At 37.9% G+C, this 13,935-nt stretch overlaps 1 protein-coding gene across 1 annotated transcript in view; it reads right to left on the bottom strand.

Annotated features, from left to right (window-relative positions):
* Positions 1-13,935, bottom strand: part of eys (eyes shut homolog) — a 635,999-nt gene that overhangs the window by 558,797 nt on the left and 63,267 nt on the right. The window contains exons 5-6 of the mRNA XM_062058295.1: positions 13,535-13,677; positions 5,966-6,080 (exon numbers count right to left, since the gene is read on the bottom strand). Coding sequence (XP_061914279.1) covers positions 5,966-6,080; positions 13,535-13,677 — 258 coding nt within the window. The remainder of the gene's footprint in view (positions 1-5,965; positions 6,081-13,534; positions 13,678-13,935) is intronic.

Raw genomic sequence — 13,935 nt, forward strand, 5'->3', positions numbered from 1 at the left:
AAAACACCTGCCTATGCTGAGGCCAGGAGACGTCGTGCGTCTCAGAGGCATTTCTACAGGCACTTGGAGACAAAAAGGACAGGTGGAAGAAGAAGTTGCTCCACGTTCGTATAGGAACCAGATGGAAAATGGACCGACTCTGAGAAGGAACCGCACGGATCTTCAACTACAGCTGACTGAAGGCAACATTGCAGCTCAGGAAAAGGCTCAGCAGGACTCAGCTGGACCTGCAGAACTTGCTGACACGAAGCCTGACCTTGCAGACCAAGGACTGACAGCAGTGTCCGCGTCACCTGCTGTTGAGAGACTGTCTAACTCTAGACCGAAGAGACGTGTTCAGCCAAAGAGGCTGATTGAGACTTGTTAAGGACTCTGAGGTTTTGAGAGTTTAACAAAAAAAAAGTGTTAACATAACTGTTTGTGTCTTTGTTGAAAGAGATGTCTATGAAGAGAAATTATATGATTGCAAATGTGGTTACAATGCTAAAAAAAAAAATAACACTGTTGAGTTAAACACTATTTCTTTATAGGGGGGAAGATGTGATGTTATGTTCCAGGTAATATAAGAACTACACTACCCAGCATGCAACAGGAGTTATGAGCATGCGCGGTAGCCGGAGAAGTGTTGTATGTGGCCATGCCGGCAGCTAGAATGTTGTGATGAGCACGCCTTATGAGTAAACGTTTGGAACTCAGCCAACACGCCTCGTCTGGATTATTTACAAACAGACGGACAACACATAAACTATTTTTACCTCGAAGAATGATGAACAAACCCATTTCTGATGGCATTCTCATAACGTACCAGGTTAGACAAACATAAGATTACACAAGACAAGGCTCAAGACAACTCTCTTTAAAGACATACAAGCATGATTGTGTTTTTTGTGGTTCATTAGCCGTACTAAGAATTGGGAAATAAATTCCATTGCACTTTCCGATATGCACTTTGACATGTATGAAGAATAGAATATTCTATTCCCTTGGAAAAAGGGTTAGCATGGCACTTTTCCAACATGATAAGGAGTTCAAACACACTTACAAAATGACAAGTGCCTTGTTGAGGAAGATATAAGTGAAGGTGATGGATCGGCCGAGTATGTCTCTAGACTTGAACACAATTGAGCACCTGAGGCAAGAGCTGACTAACATCCACCGGCTCCATCAGTGATGTCATCAGGAGGGAGGGGTGGAAGAAGATTCTAGTAACACTGCTAGATAACAATGGTTCTTCCCACTACTGCAAATGTCAAAATTTGTTTGGACATGCACACTTTGAAGTATACACAATTGTGTTGTCAGTTACAGTATATAGACAATAATTGCTGTGTGTTGACTTATTGTTTGTACAGCAGAAGGCAGTGTTCATTTTTTTGACTAATAATCTTCATCTTAGTTATCGTCACCAACATACTTTTTGCTGACGAGAATAGGACGATAATGAATCAAAACAAAATGCACGTTGATTAAGACAATAACACAATTAACGGATATTTTTGTCCACAAATAAAAACAAGATGAAATGTTGACAGAAACGAAACCCAATCATACGTAATTTTGTGGGAGAAGTTTGGAACATATCCAATCACAAGTCACGAAGGAGAACCAATCAGATGCTTGTGAGATGCAGAAGTTGTGTTTCTCACCGCTAAAACGATAATGTGTGTATTTAACGTGTTCCTGCACTGCAAAAAGTCAGTGTTCAAAAATAAGAAAAAAAAACAACTAAAATTAGGGGTATTTTATTTGAACTAAGCAAAATCATCTGCCAATAGAACAAGAAAATGTGGCTTGTCAAGACTTTCCAAAACAAGTAAAATTAGCTAACTTTAATGAACCCAAATATACCTTAAAATAAGTATATTCTCACTAACAAGTGCACTTTTCTTGGTAGGAAAAAAAAAAGAGACCTTTTTGCTCAATATGTTGAAAAATATTCTTAAATTAAGTAAATGCTGGTGCCATTATCTTGACATAATGATATGCGTTCGGCATTACATTTCTTGAAACCAGCAAACTTATACTAAAAAGTAGTTTATTTTTCTCAATGGAAAGGCAACAAGGCAACCGCTTGTTACTATCGGGGTCTCCTAGCCGCTCAGGCAAATCATATGGTCTAAAAATGCATTTTTCCATCGATAACATAACATGACATCATCGCACCAAGTGGGTGCTCTTTCAGTCAATTAGTGCGCATATATACCTGCCCAGCCTCCAGCCAAATTATTTTTAATTATAATTTTGAAGAATTTATCTGAATGTGCATGAACTATTTCTGTTCAAAATTGTTAGAAATGTCACAAGTTAAATGTTTAAATATTAACTGTCAGTTTACTGTACTGTGCCAACTGTACTACTATATGAGTACCTATTTTCTATTGTTTCATTGAAAATAAAACAGCAAAGTCCATTTGGCTGTCATCTCTTTTAATTATGAGACACATTTGTGTCAAAATCATGATTTTTTTTTTTTTTCATGCTTGAAGTAAGAAAATATTACTTTAAAAAAGTAGTTTTATACTTGTGAGTGTTAATGACACAACTTTGCAACAGTTGATATTTTTGTTTCAAGCATGTTTTACTCAATATAGGTCATACAATCTCAGCAACATCTTACTGAGATCATTTAGGACCAACACCCTTAAAACAAGTAAAACACTCTAACATAACATCTGCTTAGTGAGAAGAATGATCTTATCAGACAGAAAATAAGCAAATAGCACCCTTATTTAGATTTCAGTTTTTGCAGTGTGCTACACCTGAGAGAAAGTAAAGAGGACGCATTTTATTTTTGATGCCATCAGCTGGTGAGTCTAGACAACAGTAAATTAAAGCTATGTGCATTTGCTGCTTCCGGTTCTCCTGCGTTCATAAACAATTTATAATGAAAACATTGCATCCTAACTTCGCTTCACAAAACACATACACATCTTTTTTTCCAGAGACGTGGCATAACCAAAAAGGCCCACCCTCCCTACCGTCAAGCATGGTGGTGGTAGTATTGTGCTCTGGGCCTGTTTAGCTGCCAATATAACTGGTGCTTTACAGAGAGTAAACGGGACAATGAAAAAGGAGGGTTACCTCCAAATTCTTCAGGACAACCTAAAATCATCAGCCTGTAGGTTGGGTCTTGGAGACACAATTGGGTGTTCCAGAATCAGAATCAGAATCAGAATCAGCTTTATTGTCATTACGCAGGGTAACGAGATTGAGGCCATTCCATACAGTGCGATAAAACAAGTGTACACTCTATACAGAGGGTGAAACAGGACATTGACCCCAAACTCACGTCAAAAGTGGTAAAGAAATGGCTAAATCAGGCGACAGTCTATTCTTGTTCTTAGAAATGAAGGCTATTCCACTAAATTGTTTGGGTGACCCCAAACTTTTGAACAGTAGTGTACATCACATATGTTTGCCTATACTAAGTGTTAAATTAGATTACATTGATGTATTAACAACAATCCTACTTTGTGAAAATGTGTTTATTCTGTGCACATTATTGAGGGCTGCTGTAAAAACAACCTGAAGAATGCCTCAAAATGAATCCACTGAGCTTACTCCTTTAATATATCTGGGGCCGTACTTATCAAGCTTCTTAGAATTACTCCTAAGAAGTCTGCTAAGAGTTGACTTAAGAGTAAATCAATTATTCGCTGAAAGCTGCACTTAAAAGTTAGTTATCAAGCGCCTTACTCACACTTTCAGCGAAGTGTAGGACTGAATCTTAAGTGTCACACTCAGAGCTGAATTACGACATTACTATGTGCCGTAAACGCAATTTTAGGTGACGTAATTTCTGTGTCCATAGAAATGACCAATCACGGAAGGGAATCCGTTGTCTAAGAATAAAGAAATATCTTGGAAATATTTAAGTGGACAATGGGAGTGTATATTTTGACAATTAACTACAAAATAATACAAAACAAACTAGTCCCCGCCGGCACTCACGCTACCGCTCCCTCTCTTCTATCGCCCACACACTCACTGACGTCACTCACCTCACGGCCACACACATACGCTACTGTCATAACATTTTCTTTCCAATTCATTAATTAAGCAACTAATTTGAAACTGGTGTGGGTGGCTCTATATATACTAGCCCACTGCAGCCACATGCATAAATCAACAAGGAATCGAAAAGTATTAAATCTGTGACAAAAATAATATCCGCTCTGTCTAAACGATACCGTTTGATCAGCTGCTCGTCATAAAAAAAAAAAAACATTGTTCCGTTCCCTGAACGTTCGCGCACGTCTCTCTCGCCTCAGTGCCATCCCCTACTGGCAACTCCTAACCACTTAAGACACCTCTGAAGGTCTCTTAAATATCATGGAGAGTAGGAGTGATTCTTAGACTTAAGAACGTTGATAAAAAGCTTTTATTCTTAAGTTTGAGAGTAGGACTAAATTTAGCAAATTCTCAGGACTTAAGTGTAAAATGGCACTCTAAGAAGCTTGATAAGTACGGCCCTTAGGGTCGTACTTATCAAGCTTCTTAGAATTACTCCTAAGAAGTCTGCTAAGAGTTGACTTAAGAGTAAATAAATTCTTCGCTGAAAGCTGCACTTAAAAGTTAGTTATCAAACGTCTTACTCACACTTTCAGCGAAGTGTAGGACTGAATCTTAAGTGTCACACTCAGAGCTGAATTACGACATTACTATGTGCCGTAAACGCACTTTTAGGTGACGTCATTTCTGTGTCCATAGAAATGACCAATCACGGAAGGGAATCCGTTGTCTAAGAATAAAGAAATATCTTGGAAATATTTAAGTGGACAATGGGAGTGTATATTTTGACAATAAACTACAAAATAATACAAAACAAACTAGTCCCCGCCGGCACTCACGCTACCGCTCCCTCTCTTCTATCGCCCACACACTCACTGACGTCACTCACCTCACGGCCACACACATACGCTACTGTCATAACATTTTCTTTCCAATTCATTAATTAGGCAACTAATTTGAAACTGGTGTGGGTGGCTCTATATATACTAGCCCACTGCAGCCACATGCAGAAATCAACAAGGAATCGAAAAGTATTAAATCCGTGACAAAAATAATATCCGCTCTGTCTAAATGATACCGTTTGATCAGCTGCTCGTCATAAAAAAAAACAAAAAAACATTGTTCCGTTCCCTGAACGTTCGCGCACGTCTCTCTCGCCTCAGTGCCATCCCCTACTGGCAACTCCTAACCACTTAAGACACCTCTGAAGGTCTCTTAAATATCATGGAGAGTAGGAGTGATTCTTAGACTTAAGAACGTTGATAAAAAGCTTTTATTCTTAAATTTGAGAGTAGGACTAAATTTCGCAAATTCTCAGGACTTAAGTGTAAAATGGCACTGTAAGAAGCTTGATAAGTACGGCCCCTGATCTCTATGTTGAAGAGCTCACCAACACAAAGCAGAGGTTGTATTTAATTCTCTCAAAGGTCTAATGCAACAAGACTGACAATAATTAGGAGCTAAGGGGCATCACAAAGGAGTCTCAATGTGTCGTAAAAATACAGATGTTTGTGACAAGTGAGCAAAGAGAGGCAAATTAAACCAGAAGCTGTCTTGTCTGAGCAAAGCTATTAGATGGAGTGATTAATGGTCTAGAATTAGATTAGTGCTATCTGCAGACAGATCGCACCATTCTGCTTCCTTGCTCCAATTAATGACAGACTTTTTTGGGGAAAACATTTCAAAGAACCAGGGACGGAACGACTTTTTGCGTAAACATGTGACATGCAGATGTCTTATTCGGTGTGTTAAAAGCGGCAGGAAATCATGCATTAACACTTCATATTAAGCAAAAAATTACACAATTGTTCACAGCTAATTTGAAGCATCTGTCACTATAAAACTAATCAATGTCCTATTAAAGGAGATCACGTGATCCTTGCAGGTGGCAACATGAGACATATTTCTGGGGAGTCAGAGTATTTGATTATGACCGAGACATTGAATTACTCACCTGATATCCGCCAATTACACTCAAACACAATCCCTCATTTAGGCAGTTGATATTAAGCAGCCGGCAGTAGTCAATTACTTCTTCACAATTCTTCCCGGAAAACGCCCGCGGGCATCTGTTGGGAGGAGGTCAGTGTCATTAGATCAATTCACCTCGAGCCATATTTTTAGACGCGTACATTTCTTTGCTAATTTTTGATTAGTTTAGAACAGTTTGCAGTTCCTATAGCGGATATAAAAAGGTGAATGAAGAAAATCGAGTCAAAAAGGATGACAGTAGGAAGTCCGACAGATAATTATGAGATACAATACATTTGATCCAGAAATTCTAAATATGTGATGACATCTAGTGTATTGGATCTATTGGAAAGTATTCACAGCGCTTCAGTTTCCCCACTTTTTGTTATTTTACAGCCTTATTCTAAAATGGAATTAATTTATTTTCGTTTTCAAAATTCTACTAACACTACCCTATAATGACAATGTGAAAATGTTTTGTTTTTTTTAATTTTGCAAATGTATTGAAAATAAAACAACAATCACATGTACAGTCGTGGTCAAAAGTTTACATACACTTGTAAAGAACATAATGTCATGGCTGTCTTGAGTTTCCAATCATTTTTACAACTCTATTTTTTTGTGATAGAATGATTAGAGTAAGTAAGTAGCACATACTTGTTTGTCACAAAAAACATTCATAAAGTTTGGTTCTTTTATGAATTTATTATGGGTCTACTGGAAATGTGACCAAATCTGCTGGGTCAAAAGTATACATACAGCAATGTTAATATTTGGTTACATGTCCCTTGGCAAGTTTCACTGCAATAAGGCGCTTTTGGTAGCCATCCACAAGATTCTGGTTGATTTTTTGACCACTCCGCTTGACAAAATTGGTGCAGTTCAGCTAAATTTGTTGGTTTTCTGACATGGACTTGTTTCTTCAGCATTGTCCACACGTTTAAGTCAGGACTTTGGGAAGGCCATTCTAAAACCTTAATTGTAGCCTGATTTAGCCATTCCTTTACCACTTTTGACGTGTGTTTGGGGTCATTGTCCTGTTGGAACACCCAACTGTGCCGAAGACCCAACCTCCGGGCTGATCATTTTAGGTTGTCCTGAAGAATTTGGAGGTAATCCTCTTTTTTCATTGTCCCATTTACTCTCTGTAAAGCACCAGTTCCATTGGCAGGAAAACAGGCCCAGAACATAATACTACCACCACCATGCTTGACTTTAGGGATGGTGTTCCTGGGATTAAAGGCCTCACCTTTTGTCCTCCAAACATATTGCTGGGGATTGCGGCCAAAAAGCTCAATTTTTGTTTCATCTGACATCACATGGACAAAGATAAAACCTTCTGGAGGAAAGTTCTGTGGTCAGATGAAACAAAAATGTAGCTGTTTGGCCACAATACAATGTACACTTTTGATCGCGACTGTACATAAGTATTCACAGCCTTTGCTCAATACATTGTTGATGCACATTTGGCAGCAATTATAGCTTCAAGTCTTTTTGTATTTCTGGTCTTGCCACCTCCTACCGGGCAGGAGGGCAACACAGCAGTGCGGCTGGATCAAAAGAGACGTCGGAGACGCTTTGCTGAACAAAAAGTTGCTTCATTACAAGCATGTGTCATTATTCAGGTCTGCAGTACCCGGAGGAGCCTAGGTCAAAAAATGAAGGACTCCTCACTGGAGAAGCCAAACCATCAGTTTTTATATTCCTCCTTTCTGTCTCGGGGTCTGTGTGCTAAGTAGTGTTGTAACGATACCAATATGTTGGTACCGATACCGGTACCAAAATGTATTTCGGTACTTTTCTGTAGTTTTCGGTACTTTTCTAAATAAACGGCACCACAAAAAATTGCATTATTGGCTTTATTATAACAAAACATCTTAGGGGACATTAAACATATGTTTCTTATTGCAAGTTTGTCCTTAAAGAAAATAGTGAACATACTAGACAACTTGTCTTTTAGTAGTAAGTAAACAAACAAAGACTCATAATTTAGCTGCTGAAATATGGAGTGCTTTCGCAGAGCGCATAGCAGCGAACATCAATCATGGCAGACTTTGTGAGAGCCAGTGACGACTACTTTGGGACAAATCATGATCCAGAACATTTTTGAGTCTGAATATAATGAGGATGAGCTACAAGATTTGAAAGGTGTATGCTAAGCAAATCAATCTATATTGAAATACTAAATATTTTTCATTACAAAGTTGAATGGATTAATGTTTCCATACTCAGAGGCAATTTAGCAGCAGTAGCTCAATCGCTAGCTTACTTCTTGCTAGTGGCCCAGAGGAGCAGTGTAGGTATCTTTGTGAACAAGGCGCTGTGTTATTAAAAGTACTTCCTCTGTGTTAGCTCCTACAATAACAATGTTGCCATAGCTTGGTTAATATGCAGGTCACAGCATGTAAAGGAAACATAGTTGGTGGTTTTTGGACGTTTTTTTAAAAGGGCTTTAAATGCGTTAATAAATTAATCCCATTACCTATATTGTTAGCCACCTCTTGTTAACAGTTGTTTTACTATTTGGAACATACACAAAAATGAAAGAAATTAGTTATAGTCTCACATTAGGATTGTAAAAATTCCCCCAAAAAGTGCAGTTCCCCTTTAAGATATTGACATAAACAGGTAAATGGAAACACAATCAATTATTAAAAAAAAACAAAAAATCAAATATTGTATACAAACATAATAATGATCTCTTTGCTACGTCATAAGAAGATCAATCGGTGTGTGGCTTTGATCTATAATCAAGCATAAACAATTATCAATAATGCTGAAGTTCAATTAAAACATATCCTAAATATTTACACCCAACAATTGGAATTTAATAGTGTTTTTTTTTTTTAATTGTTCTTAAATTCTCTTTTGTAGATTAATACAAACACTATTTACTGTCACTAATGGTAAAGTTGTTATCAATGTTTTAAGACGAGTCTGATCAACATGTATTTTCTTCCTCGTGAATCACAAAATTTAGTCAGCAACAAAAAGAAAGACACAAAAAGAAACTTTTGGTGTAAAAGCACATTATTCAACAGCACAACAGGACACTATTAATCGCCATATACAATAAAATAAGGTTTCACTTTGATGATAAGTATCCACCGCGCATGAGAAGAAAGAGTATGGAAGAATGCAATCTACAAGAAGAATGTAATCCACACAATGACTACAATCTAGAAAAACATTGTAATCTTTAAGAAGAATGTCTCATTGCGGTGAAAAACAATTCCAATGCCTGCGTGCATGTTATTTTAGAGCCTGTTCACACGAAAGTTAAGTTACATTCATAACTACATTTATTTTGTTACACCTCGTCAGGAGACAATAATATGAAGTAGCCAGTGTACAGCTTGGAAAGCAGAATTAATTACAATTTGGAAGTGTTCTTGAGGTTATTTTAATGTTGGAAAATTGCCGTGTGGCCTATTTTCCAGAGGGAGGCAATCAAGCGCTGCTTCAGGATGTCAAAGTACATGGCATTAAGATACAATGACCTTGATACTTGCTATTTAGACAATAATGATGGTGTGTTGAGTCACTTTCAGTGAATAGTAAAGTCATACAGTGTTCCCTCGCCACTTCGCAGTTCACTTACTACGGCAGGGGTGTCAAACGTACGGCCCGTGGGCCGTTGAAGGCCCGCGAACAGGTTTAACACGGCCCGCAAGTTCAGTTTGCTAAATATAAAAATGAAAGAAACTGCTGTTCTAAATGTTTCCACTGGATAGCAATTCAAGTGTAACCCACATCACACTGTTTAAAGATGACATGTCAGCTGACTTTAAGCACCTTTGGATTGGCTGGCGTTGCTCCAATTACGGCAGGTGAAAGCAATCAGCTGCTCATCTTGTGGCTGGCAGCAGGTGGCGGCAGTATCGACGTGCAATACTTTTTTTTTCATTGGAAATTATCCACTCAACTAATAAAATAAGAAACGGTTAGATGCAAAGACTTAAGTCAAGTTGACCATCATCTTTGTAGTTAGAGTTCAATGTAGCGCTTGCAATTGGTTGAATGCATGATGTGCACCCTGAACTCCGATGTAAAAATGTTTCCACATTTGTTCTTTGTTTTATTTCATTTTATGCTTAAATCTGCTATGTTCACATTGGTTAAGTTTGTAGTTATCTTACCTTGATTTCAGCTATGGTGTCATTTTGATAATTGTTTAGTTTATATTATGATTGTAATATTTGAATGATGCTAAATGAATGTGTTGTGGCAGTTGCAGAAGTCACCAAAGCGGTGGTTTGAGGAAACAGTCGATTGCTTTTCCAAAAACGTCTTTAATGGTGAACTGCCAACATGAGAATGCTAAACAGGAAGTGCTTAAAGTTGAATGGCTTTGTAAAAACACTGAGACAAAGTCTAAATTCATTGCGTTCTCCATTGTGTTTTTAAAACTGCACCAATTTTTTCCTCAAATTTTTTAACTAACTTGAAGTGTTTTGCCAAGAGGATTATTTGTAATACGTACATTTTCAGAATGTGCTTGTTTTATTTTTGGCCAAAGTAAGACAAAGAAAATAATCTGAAATTGTCTTTGTTTTTAAGTTTTAATGCCATGATTTTACCAGTCCGGCCCGCGTGGGAATACATTTTCCTCTTTGCGGCCCCTGTGCTAAAATGACTTTGAAACCCCTGTACTACGGCCTCGGTGCACAGCAGATTTTAAAGTACCATTGAGTACATTGAGGTTTAAGTTGTCATGTTAAAATTATATACGTTTAAGATTGTCTGAAGAGTTTAAGAGCTTTGAGATCAGGGCTACCACAGGATAAATTGGGCCCCTCTACGAAATTTAATTTGGAGCCACCCCAACCCCATTAAAAAATCGTATCCAAATTTTTTAAATTCATGCGAAACAGTTTTTATACTTTTTTAATCAAACTTAAATTAATTTTGATGCATGTTTTGTACTAAAACAAACTCAAATTCAACAATCCTCAACCGGGAGTCAAACCCAGTATTACTGCATCCTACGACAAGCCGTCACTGTGCGCCAAGGGAGCCAGTGGGAATTTTCGGGTAAATTTGCCATTATACTCTCATCAATGACAGAGCAGGAAGTGGCTCGGAATACGTTTGCGGTAACAGTTGCGCCCTGTCATTCATTAATTGACATTTTACATGTGCTTTTTCATGCAAAACAGGGCCCCCCCATGGATTGTGGGGCTCTACGCACAGTGCTTGATCTGCGTATGTGGAAGGGCAGCTCTGATAGGAAGTGATTGTGTGTGTGTGGAAGCTGTGTAGAGTGTGTGGAGGGCTTGATAAAACTTTAAAAGCATATTATATTCATGAAACTCTGGGTCTGGAATGTAACCCTTACGATTATTGAGGAGACATTGTATTGCTCTTGAAGATGTACACTGACTACTCCAGAATACCCAAGTTACACTTATATAGTATAGTTGCATTGTAATAAAAGTGTGTTGCTGACACGTGTAAGCTGTAGCCTACTCTCTTTTGTATTTTCCGGACCATAGGGCGCAACGGATTATAAAGGCACTGGCCGATGAATGGTCTATTTTTTTTTTTTTTGCATATATTAGGCGCACCGGATTATAGGGCACATTAAGGAGTCATTTTATTATTATTTTTTTCTAAATTGAAAACACTTCCTTGTGGTCTACATAACATGTAATGGTGGTTATTTGGTCAAAATGTTGCATAGATTATGTTTTACAGATCATCTTCAAGCTGCTTTCTGACAGTCGGAAACAACCACACCGGAAATGTGTCCCGTGAAAAACCGCCCGACCGGAACTCTAATAACTAAAGTTCCTTGGGTGAATACTGTTAAGTCACTATACCGGTATGTTTTAGCGCTTTCATGGCGAGTTTACTGACATATAAGTAAGAACTTTGAGCAACAGTGGAGAATGAATGTCCCATAACAAGAAAACAGGGAAAAAAAAGAAGCTTATCAACTACGGTGTCAGAACTTATGCAGATCCCAAATACAGATCAGCAGGTACCAGAAGGTAAGAAAAGTTTATTTTGCGAAACAAAACAGATAATATGACTTACCTTACACACACACACCATAATAATACTTGTATGTTTAATGCGCCGACAATCCTTCAAGTGGTGCAGCTTCATGGCTTACCAAAGTTGTACTAAAACATTTTAATAGCTTTTTGAGCGCCGTTTGTAATTTTCTATATTTTCAATGGTACATATAAAATGTTGGTGTTGTTTACTTGAGACCGATCATAGTGCAGGCTACATTTATCTCTTATGTTTGACTGCCATCTACTGGTCACATTTATTACACAATAATAATAAAAGAGCTTCCAGGTGGGTGAGCTCCACCAAACGTATTCCTTACATGAGGCACACCGGGTTTAAGGCGCACTATCGAGTTTTGAGGAAAAATAAAATTATTATAAGTGTGCCTTATAGCCCGGAAAATATGGTAATTACAATTCCAGCTCATATTACATGTTGATGGATGCAGTTTGTTTAGAAAGTTGTATATACGTTTCCTGGCACAGTTGAGTAGGCTACTGTGGCTTTACTAAAAGCTGTCTCAGGATGCATTTTTTTAGCTGTGTTTTAAACCAGCGCCAAAAAATATGTGTTTCTCAACTTGGATCCGTATGGGCCGCAGCTGTACTCAGTTGTAGTACACTTTTACACCGCTTGTGAGAGTAATGACAACATCAAACAAACAGAAAAAGACGGGTGCTAAAGTCAAAGCGAAGTTTCTTAAATGCAAAAATTATGACTAAAGCGGTGAACGAGTATTTCCATTTGAAATCTAATTTTATTTACTGTTTAGTTCAGAAACATTTGTATTTTTTATTTTGAGAAGGACAAGCGGTAGAAAATGGATCAATGGATGGATGGATATTTTATCAGTAAAACATTTTATGATAATTGATTTTTCATCAGTTAAGTTATGAGTCCTTACTTATACTTTTTTTTCCTAATCAGCCTGACCTAAGCCTAAAGTTTATGTGATAAATAAATAACCTTTGTCATTAACACATGCTTTTATATCATTTGACAAGTTTGTAAACTGAAAGTAGGTTAGATATTATGATAGAATATGATTTAAATCAAGAATAAGATGACTATTTCAGTGTTAATATTTGATTGAGCCCTGCGACCCGCTCTAGTGGAAAACTTGGACACTGAGGTCAAAAAGGCTAAGAACGAGGGGTTTGAAAGTGTTTAATGCTTAAACGCGTTAAGGTTTGTAATGATAAAGGAATGTGTCAACTTGTAAAACAAAGCAGTTTGAATATTATTCCATTTATAGATAAAAACTGAGCGCGATGGAAAACCAACTGAGTTGTCTTTAAGGACACAGCAAGGACGGATTTTAGCCGTGATTGCTACTTTCTTTATAATAATACATATATAAAATGTCACCACAGGACATTATCAAAATAACTATATTTTCTTCACATTCAAGGGTAGAGAGAACATGTGGTTAAATTACGCTCAGCAAGTGTACCTGCAGTCGCTTAGAAATAAAAATAAATGGAGACCAGCAGCCACTGTTCGAGCCAAGTGTGTGTTTTGTGCGTTTCACCTGCACGCATAATCACCTCCCCTGGACACACAGGTGGCATTGTTGAGGCACGGTGATGGGCTGCATGTGTTCCGGGTTCCGCGTTCCGGTGTCGTGTTGCATGCTGGGTCCACTTTACCATCTGCACACACACATTCGGAAGCCTGCACACAGGGGCCAGAAAAAGACAGAGCATTGTGGAAAACAAGGCAGGATTATTTCACAAATCACTGAAAGGTGCTCTAATTGTACAATTGTGCCTCTATTCAATGTTGGTATACATTTTGAAATGAGTGTTTGCAGTATTTGCAAGTAGGAAAAAACTCACTCGAAAACTGCAATGGAACCTTAAAAATGTAATGTCTCAAAAGTCTGACTTTTTCGAAGCCGACCAACCTCAGAGATGGTATCTGTGACGTCAC

Source organism: Entelurus aequoreus, linkage group LG09 (genome assembly GCF_033978785.1).
Source record: "Entelurus aequoreus isolate RoL-2023_Sb linkage group LG09, RoL_Eaeq_v1.1, whole genome shotgun sequence".
Lineage (NCBI taxonomy): Eukaryota > Metazoa > Chordata > Actinopteri > Syngnathiformes > Syngnathidae > Entelurus > Entelurus aequoreus.